Raw genomic sequence first — 10418 nt, forward strand, 5'->3', positions numbered from 1 at the left:
TAAATCCTTTGTTCACTGTTTATGCACCAATTTGTGGAATTTATACAAAGAAACGAGAGAAAGGATGAAAGTTTTCCATTTAGCACCGCCCTTCAGATGCTACTTTACATAATATTTACATACTTCCAAGAAGCTTGGCATAAAAGATATTTACATATTTCCTAAAAAGAAAAAGAGCTCGTATGGCCAGAAGATGCTGGAAAACAATAACGTACTTCTTGTGATTTTTACTTTAGAACAGTCTGTAGCTTTATAGTCACGGCAGAGCAGAGAGTCAAACGCTATAAGTTTTGTTCTGTAAATTTCTGTAAGGACAAACATGTTAAATTAGGCATACTTAACAACAAATACTGTACCAGTAGTGCGCAACACACATTTTAAATAGCATTTGAATGCTTTTAATTAATAAACACTTTCAATTTCAAAATTAAAACTGGTAAAACATTGCTGTTTAGAATGCCAAGCTGCAAGTTCTCTTCGCTCTCGCTCTCTACTAAAATGTATCCTTGAAATCTCTTTGACTAAAAGTGTTGAAATCTACATTGTCCTTTATTATTGCTTCATTGCTTTGATTAGGGTTTTGCAGTGAAGGTCTGTGAGACTGTGATGTTTAAATGAATATTGATCAAACTTTATACAGCAAAACAAGACAGGCATATCATGTTCCTTTTGCTGATATACTTGCTTCAATAAACATCTCTCTGATAGTTTTAAAACCAGATGATTATTATAACTTTAGAATCTGTCGCCTCAACAACACCAAGCTTGTTAGCCAAACAAACAAAACAAAAATCATGAAGCTTTATCTATACCCGTCTTTTATTGGGGTGCTTATATTTATAGAGAAACAAACGTACCTTAGACCTCCACAAAGAATCAATAACTGTTGAGTAGGTTTAATCTAATTAAATATAGTAAATTTACAATAATATATATATTTTTATATATGTATTAAATATGACTATCCACTAGCTAGACAAAACACAGACCGGAAAGTTAATTTTTCAGACACAGGCGCATGTGTCTGATGAATCCGTCTATCCATAAAGACGTTGTCCCGGGTTCTTTGAATTTGGTCAGTTTGTACAAGAGGAGTATTCAGGTTTTCATCCTCCTCTGGCATTGGTGCTTTAATGTGCTATGTGAAGACTTTTTTAATGTTGAATTTTGAACGCTGCTTCATCGGCCAATGCTGGAGCTGCTATTTGTGTTGGGTCCAGGGTCAAAACCCCCTTTGGCATTCAGCTGTGCTCTCTTTAAAATTATTCTGTGAAAACCATTTACTCAAGCTAATATTAGAAAACTCATAATTGAGTCTGAGATTGCTGTAAATGGAATGCATTTGGTTGACAGAGAAAGCCGCTATGCATCATGGATGAAAGCATCTAAAATGGCATCATTTGAGCTAAACGAAATAATATTTTTTTGCAATCATGAATAATTTCATTATAACTTCAGAATTTATAAACAAAATGGCATGCACCATGAGTAATAGGTGTTTTTGTACAGAATGGCAACACTGAAGAGGACTGCTATTGACCTCCTAATGGGTGGCAAATGTTTCTCGTTTGTCATTTCTGAAGATAGTAATTTCCAGACTCTAAAACCAGTACACACTGACCTAATTACACACAAATTGCAAGTGCGTCAATACATAATTTCAACGATTTAACCTTCATTTAATAACATAGTATATTACATCCTATTGCCGTTGACAAGCACATCCTAAGAGCTACAATACTACATGGAAGCTAGTGCTATTGTACTGTAGTTTCCATGGCAGCATGGTTGTGTTAATATCTCATTGTCACAGGACGAACTACTGTTTCAAGCCACTGTCTCCACTGATAAGTCAAGCAACAGATCAGCAAGTGCTGTTTAAGTGACTCGTGAAACTAGAATTTGCAACCAACATCCACTGTGTCCTCGGTATCCATCACTGCAACACTTTTCCATACAGTTTATCACAAGCTTAGGCTTAATACAATGTCAAACACCGATCCTGCACTTCTCTCTGTTAGGGAAAGTTGTATACACATTTAGTTCAAACACCATAAAATGAACGATTTTATAACAGCAGAGGGAAAAAACAACATTAAAGTCCTACAGACAGCTGAAGCTTGCAGCAGTAAAAAAGACAAAGACCTCAGGCCCTGTTTGTGCGCCGTTAAACATTTGAAGTCAGGTCGGGCATATTCGGAGCAGTCTAGACGTCTACAGATATGTAACAATAAAGCAAATCGGGTGGCAGGTACAAAAGTTCAGAGGATTTGTAAACTGCTTCAGGCTTCAGTCAGAGTCATCCGAGGCACAAGGACCACATAGAAATAGTGGAAATGTACATTCACAGTATCACCCCAAATCTAGACAATAAGTGACGTATGAAAAAAAGCCACCAAAGACCACAGCACTAAATTCATATCTATGTTTATTTGACTGTGGAAATTAAACAAATAAAGCAAATGTTTTTAACAACACCCCATATTTCATTCTGTATGTATTCCTTGTAAATAATACCCTACACGACAAATATAAGAGAACCGTTTCACTCCAAAAATAATTTAAGCTGAAGTTACTTTTCTGTGAAAGAAAAGTAGAAATGTTAATATAAGGCTCTTACAGAAATAGTTCACATTCAAAATGAAAATTCTGTCATCATTTGTAAAACCTGTGTGATTTTCTTTCTTCTGCAAAACACAAAAGAAGATATCTAATATCTAAAACGATTTTGGTAAGCATAACCCGTTGGTCCATATTAACTTAATATTGACACAAAACCATCAATGGCGACCAACGGTTTTCGATTACCAATATTCTTTAAAACATCTTCTTTGGTGTTCTGCAGAAGAAAGTCATACAGGTTTTAAATGACAAGAGGGCAGTTAAATAATAACAGAATTTTCATTTTTAAGCTTAACTATTCCTTTAACACCCAGTTCACAGCGACCAGAGGTTCCAAAAGATGCTTGTTTAAAATGTCAAATGTTATCGACGTCAAATGTTTTTGTTCAAAAACATTTCGTATTACTTTTGCGTTCCCCAGAAAAAAATCAGAAGGTTTCACACGGGGGCGAGTAAATCAACTAAAAAGCATCCTAAAACCTACTGCACACACATATAACAAAACATCACAGTCGCACACGCTCTTCCCCGACTGGGAAACATGGCACAGGCACTGCTGAATTTCAACCTCTCTTCTCATGTAGTCTGTGATGTGCTCTCTGCTGGTTTTGATTGATGCTCTTGGTGAATATCTAAGCAGCCGAAGAGGGACTGTAGAACGTTCAATACGCCATTCTGAATGGAATCCACCTGGTCCGCTGGGCAATACTCATCCAAGCTGGATCTGCCATGTAAATTAAATATGGATTTTAGTCTTACAGTGTATCACAGGGAAATTATATCCGCGGATGGTGATGAGCCATCAGTCAGAGACCTGTCAGTGTTGGGAGAAAGATAATGAGAATTTTTCTCATAGACACGTAGGAGTTAGACTCCTCTTGACTCAATAAGATCGTGCAAACAAATCACAGGGACACATGTCCCTCACAACACCATCTGTCTGAGCGGCACATACACAACTGCTCGCAAAGCAACAGCTAGCCTACAATCATTCATTACAGCGTTAATACTTATTACTGAATATATTTAATGCAGACGAGTGAAGAACACAAGAAACGAGGCTTCCAGATGCTTCTCCGGGTAAAAAAAGCATGAGATGTTGATGAATCATAAATGAAACATCAATGGACACAATGTACTTTTCATGAGGAACAGATCTCGGCTTGGCATAATGAGTGACATACCTGGATATAGTGACTATAGTGGGTTTAGGCAGGGCTTCTAGGAAGAGCCGCATGGCCGTGATCAATTGCTGGATCTCCTCCTCACTGCTGACATGGTGAGGGAGCTCGGAGTAATCACAGGTCAAGCCTGCCTGATGCACCTACACACCACAGACACAAATACATCAGTCTCGGAAACTCGCACACATGCCTCAAGCATATTGGCTGTTTATTAGTATGTATAAAGCACATATTTTGCCTGACCCATTTTCTTCATCCCTAATCCTACCCAATACCTAAACCTAACAACTATTATATTAACTATTAATGAGCACCAAATTAAGAGTTTATTGTGGCAAATGTCATAGTTTTTGTCCAATGTCAATTTTTTTACATATTTTCTTAAACCTCGTGATTTCTTGGGGGTCAAATACTTTACAAATCAATTTAGCCTAAAACATGTACTAACTATATAAACAGGCTCATACATTAGGCTTTTTTCTAATATTTCTTTGAGTGAATAAAATGTAAATAAATGTTTTGTGGAAGGCAGTAATATAAAAAATTATTATTTAGTGATTTCAAAATCAGTGTTTGTGTCAATACAAGATGTGTGTGGGATGTACATTTATCTATATGGGTCGATGACGTATAACATTCACTTATAATATATATATATATATATATATATAATTCAAAATAAAATATATTTTGTGCATGAAATGTGAATCTCTGATACAGTATGCTTCAGTGAATGGAATTTTTTAAACATTAATATCAGTTTAATGCGATTTCCAGGAAAAAATAAATTCATTTTGTTAATTTAGGAAGACAAACGTATAGGAGAAAAGTATGAGATGATTACTTACCAAAAAGAAATGCAAATACTTAGTCTCTAAACACTTTTTGTAAAATAAAAATGTTAACAGTCCTGTTAAACGTGCAGTTTCTGCCAATCTCATATTAATCTTAAGTACCTATAGAATAGTATTGTATACTTTCTATCTTGAAAGAGTATTTAGTTTGATCTTATTTATAAAAGATAGATACAGCTGTACGATTATTTTCTGTCCCAGAACTGAAATTGCTAACAATCTTCCAAATACCTTTCTTTCTGGTGAAATGGATACAGATTGTAAACAACCCGAAATGAGTAAATGACGTTAGAATATTTGTCTTTGAACTAGCCCTTTAGGCATGTCAAGGAAATGACTACATTTAAAGATAAATCATGGTCACGCCATATGCGTTTTTTAAGGCTATGGCCAATTCATAGATGAAAAACATAAAAAAAGAACATTTGCATTTGTTTACAACACCATTCTTAATGTTTGAATAGCTGAAATAGATATTATTATTCATTTGTATGTCTAAAATCCCTATACGCACATACATGTGTAGATAACAACTGTTTAAATAAATATATGAAATGTATATTTTATATGAACAGAAGCTGAAAATAAAACGGAAAGAAATAAGGAAGATAAAAAAATCCAAAGGACACATACACCCATACAACCTCACCATTTCATAGTCCGTTGATTCAGTTCGATTCTTGAGGCTGTGTACAAGTCTGGCTAGAGATTTCATTCTGCAATAAAAGAAGAATCAATTCACCTGGCCGTGTCATCCCCTCCAATGATGCAGTGATGTGAAATACTTAAATTAAAAAGCACCGAGCTTGTATCCAGGCTATATTCCAGGTAATTATAGTTTACTAAAAGTACAAGTATTAAGAACATTTCTATTTATTAAAATCCCATAAAATATTATTTGACTAAACTCACTTAAACTACAATAAAAAACTTTTATAGAGCACCATAAAAAATATATAATAAAATGACAAAAGCACAAAACAAAGTTGCTAAAAACAAAATGTTAACAAAAATTACAAGTTAACTCAAAATATGAATAATCTACAAGAAACACTTCTCTTACTCTAGTCTATACAGTCAGTGTAGATGGTTTCATTGGACGCATAAGCCTGGCCCCAAGTTCCGGTCTGTGATTGGTTATAATATAAAAAATATTTTATATTCAATTTATATTAGTATTTTATTGTATATTGATTGTATTAAATTAAAACGACTCAACATTCTTTGCAGAGGTCTACCAGAAGTTCTGTTTGGGTCACATAGCATTTGTTCATGTTGTTGCCGCTGCAACCGGCAGTAATGCTTACCCAGGGTTTGCAGTTAAACGATCTATAGTTTCCTGACTGTCATCTTCTACCAGGTCGGCGAATGCAGCCTCCAGGTCTTCAAGCTGGTGGGTGCGTCTCTCTACACAATCTGAGAGCTTTTCCTGGAAACCACAAAAGTGTAAAGTGTGTTACGTTCAACACCTTGGTAACTGTGTTTTCTTTACTACAATAGTTGGACTCTAAAAGGGTACAGGAAGGAAATTACTAAAAATATGGGCTTTAAATCCCATTTAAATAAACAAAATAGTTTTAAACTTTTTGAAGGACCGGAACATTCTGATGCAAGATGAATAGGAATACTTAAAATTCTGCACAACTTAAGTCATTTAACAAAACAATGATATAGATAGAAAGGGTCACATTTCCAAAGCACAAAAGATGCTATCTTGATCACCAAATCTAGTAAATGTCTCACTGAGTACAACTCTGAGTTAAAAACACTGTTTGATTTGTTACGGTACAGTTGATACATTAAATAATATTCTCCATTACCTCATCTTGCTCTTGTTGTGGCCTGCTGAAGCGGTATAACTCTTGCAGGAGAGCATATTCTTCCTGTAAGAGCATTAAACATCTCCTGACATTAAATTACGTAACAGAAACGATCACACACATTACAAATCTCTTGATGGTTACTTACACTAAAATGAAGGTTAACTATATTATTGATCTAAAAACATATGCCATAATTCCGCAATAGCCTATAAAGCCTTAAGACCATAAAAAGATTGACACACTCCACCTGAGTATACATCTCCTTGAAAGGGTTCGTACAGGAGAAAAAATCCAAGTCGATGTCAAGTATAAAAGGGTCTGTGTCCTCTATAACTGATAAAAGCTTGCTTTTAATGTAGCTTGTGGACCCCTCATCGGTCTTTATAAAAGGGTCGCCGATGTTTTCTGGTACAGTGCTGCAACCAGGTGGTTGATCAGAAGACGTGCACGGGGTATCTATTATTGACTGCTTAGCATCGTCCAAATGTGCAGCTCCCGTTGAAGCTTTGGGTATTTTAGCACTGCTTTGTCCATTTTCACTCTCTTTTTTCTCCAAAGTGTTGACAGGATTCACTCTAATGACGTGTAAATGTAATTCTTTTGGGTTTTCAAGTTGATCCAGTGGAACATAAAGCGCATCACTCAAAAAGTAATCGTCCGTGCTAGTGACTCTGCAAAGAGAAAGACATACGATTTTAACTTACAGTGGAAGTTTTATCCCTGTTATACACTACAAGGCTTTTAAAATCTGAACAGATTCAGATAGACTTTTCGAAAGCTTCGGATAGAAACTGACCGATCAAATCCGTAGACCGGCACAGACTTTCTGCCACAAATCCAGACTGAAAATCTGGTTATAATCTGAGCAAAAGTCTTCTAGTGTATTTTAGCTTTTGGTGATACATGAAATTCTGCTGCCATCTTATGGCTACATAGTAACAAGCTGCACCTGACCTTATGGTGGTAGTGGATGTATCTCTCCCTACACACATGATGTGCTCCCCTTCTTTGATTTGCTGAGCCCAGTAAGGATGCAACCAGGCAACATGGGATACGTGTCCGGCATAGACCATCGGCATAATCCAATTCTCAATGCTCAGCTCGCTGTAAATGCAAACTATAGTATAGTCACACTTATCGCGTTAACAACATGCAACGAGCTTTATTAGTCTAAAAGCCGTATTAAAGCTATCTTTAAACAGACAGTTTGTTTGTGTTCTCACCTGAGCAGCGTCTCTTTGTCATACACAGTATCAGCAGGCATGTTGACAGGAATGAGAAGGTCTGGATGGGAGTCCAAATGCACCATCTTAATACCCTTCATCGGAATATGTTTGGAGGCAATGGCACGATATACGTGTTGCACAACCTAAAGCAACGAGAATCTCTTGAAGCACGTTCAAGCTGCATTTACATCGACTATTAATCAGTGGTTTCATATCTCGTTCTAAATTACCACGACATCGTTTGTGAAAAGTCACGTAACGTCAACTTAGTTATTTATAGTTTGACATTTATAGTTTGAAATCGCGTCCTAACCTCATGATGATCCTCCACGATCCACACAGGCAGTTTAGGATAAACGCGTTTCTGAGGGGCTGTTTTCATGTTTCCAAAAAGTAGTCTTCGTGTAAAACTAGAAGAGCAAATGAGACATTTTTATAAAACTGCCGAACAGTTATTGGTGGCACACTGTGCACCCGTATTTTTCGACCGGGTGGAAACATCTGTTTTAATAGCGGCAGGCGCGCATCTCAAATGACCGCAGTTTCTTGAAATGTGATGCTCGGATTCATGTCTTCAATAAATAGACAGAAGGCTTTATTTTAACTTCTCAGCACTTGAGCTTCAAAATACTTTATTACTTTACTAAATTTAGTAAGCTGTAGGGTTTAGTTGCGTTAAATGTTATATTCACGTTTTATAGCAGCTCATCGACACGTTTTCATCATGATAAGAGAAGAAAACATTATGACACATTAGATTCAACTTTATTGTCATCACACATACACAAGTACAGTGTAACGAAATGTAGTTTAGGTCTAACCAGAAGTGCAGTTAGTAAGTGCAGGACAGATAGAATACAGTTATATATTTTGTACAAAATACAGAATACAATATTGAGAAAATATTATACAGTTAGGTTAAAATGTTACAGTAGGTATGTACTATGAACAATATATACAGATGACTATATACTATGAACATTAACACTATGAACATTAATGTACAGGTGGATATGAGCAGATAATAATTTAGACTAAACAATAGTGCAAGTGATTTAAGTGTGCATAGATTATTGACATTAGCTGTTAAAGTTGCAATGTAATAGGTGAGTTAATGCAGTTGTTGAAGTAACAATGCCGTGGATGAGTTAATGCGGTTGCAAGTTATGGCACACTATTTTCGCACACTACATGGCACACTATTTTTGCCTTTCACTAGTTATGGCACACTATTTTCGCCGGGAACCATTAAGATAATGGACTCTGAAATGTAAAATATAACACATAAAATATCCTTTGAAAGTATGATGTTTATTAATGTTTATGACGTTTATGTTTGTCTATAAAATATGTGGATTTCACTGTAGCCTGTCTGTGGTAGGCATGGTGCTAGATGCCCCATTCAAAAAAAAAAAAAAAATACAAAAGTATGAAGTACGTTTTTGATACCATTTTAACCACAGTTAAAGTTTAACTTTTCTCCGTAGGAAAACCGTGGTTGTTTTGTGGTAACCATGGTTTAGCTAGTGTCCATGGTTATTTTTTGTAGTACGTGCTAGAAAAACCCAAGAAAAGGTTATATTTAAACCTATATGTTTTTGGGAGGTCATAGAAAACCCAGTGCAGCAGTCATAAGGATGTGCAGAGAACTCTTACATTGGCTTCTGTCAGTTATATCAATATTGCATAAGTATTTTTTACTGCAAGCCAGTGGCCGTGAGCTGAAGTTTAATTGTCGTCTCATTTCCTCATATTGTTCCTGTTATAGTCAATTGTTTCCTTTCAAAAACACAATAATTCAAGATTTGCTTTAGAATAACAATTTGCGTTTAATACTTGTCCAGTATGCAATTATAGTAGGTCTATATGATAAAGCCTGTTCCGCAAGGTCATTATACAGTAGTTAAAGGTAAAGTAAAAAATACATTGTAAGAAGAACGATGTATTATAACTATGGAGCTTCAGTGTGTGGGGGATACAGTTAACAAAGGCAAAATATTAAGTTTGTGTAATATAGAATTCAGTTTGAATAGAGTATAGCTAGGCAAACAAAGGCAGTTCAATCCAAGTCTTTCACAGAGAATATGCCAAAGGCAGAGCTTCATGTATGCAGATCTCGCTGGAGGAGCAGGTGTCTGTCCCAGTATTTAGCTCTATCATTTTCTTCATCCTTACAGATACAAGGCAATAAACAATTATTTTTCTAAATGTATTTTATTATTATGGTTTAATTATTTTTCTATATGATGGTTAGGGCATATATCCACATACAGTAATTCGACGGGAATCATTTTAATAGGCTACATACTGTTTATCCACTTAATTAAATTAAAGTTTATTATTTCATTCTTCATCCGAAAAGCCAATGAAAGGGTGTAAAAAAGGGTGGCACCTGTAGCCTAACTGAAACGTAAAGGAAACATCAATTTTAATTTGAACATTTGCCAAATGTGTAAATGATAAGGCCAAAGTCAGTGCAAAAAAAAGCTTCACATGCTACGCATATGACTGTAAATTCTGGAGGATGACCCACAGTTGAAGCCATTAAATAACCAAGAAGATACTAAATCAATGTACCTGCACGACAGTTAAATTATATATCACTGCGGCAATGTGCAATGTTGCAAACTCAAGATTGTTCAGATTTGAAAAAAGTCTGTCATCAAAATGGATTTAAATTTGAACTCAAATATTTCTCGTCGACTTTTT

General features: G+C 35.6%; 1 protein-coding gene across 1 annotated transcript; it reads right to left on the bottom strand.

The window, feature by feature from the left end:
- Positions 1 to 1427: 1427 nt before the first annotated feature.
- Positions 1428 to 8204, bottom strand: cUnh5orf22 (chromosome Un C5orf22 homolog). The gene is made up of 9 exons (XM_079452693.1): positions 8023 to 8204; positions 7707 to 7852; positions 7438 to 7587; positions 6731 to 7154; positions 6481 to 6543; positions 5968 to 6089; positions 5310 to 5376; positions 3807 to 3946; positions 1428 to 3346 (listed from the first exon to the last, which is right to left on the bottom strand). The coding sequence occupies exons 1-9, from the start codon at positions 8089 to 8091 to the stop codon at positions 3199 to 3201; spliced, it is 1329 nt and encodes a 442-aa protein (XP_079308819.1). The 5' UTR covers positions 8092 to 8204; the 3' UTR covers positions 1428 to 3198.
- Between the last annotated feature and the right edge of the window lie 2214 nt (positions 8205 to 10418).

This window comes from Barbatula barbatula, assembly GCF_947034865.1.
Source record: "Barbatula barbatula genome assembly, chromosome: 3".
NCBI lineage: Eukaryota > Metazoa > Chordata > Actinopteri > Cypriniformes > Nemacheilidae > Barbatula > Barbatula barbatula.

Bases quoted from the DNA above. Each gene is read 5' to 3' on its own strand.
- cUnh5orf22 (XM_079452693.1), bottom strand. From the start codon at position 8,091: ATGAAAACAGCCCCTCAGAAACGCGTTTATCCTAAACTGCCTGTGTGG. The intron at 3,947-5,309 runs GTGAGGTTGTAT...TGTGGTGTGTAG, and splicing joins AATCAACGGACTATGAAATG to GTGCATCAGGCAGGCTTGAC. The intron at 3,347-3,806 runs GTATGTCACTCA...TTTACATGGCAG, and splicing joins ACTATAGTCACTATATCCAG to ATCCAGCTTGGATGAGTATT.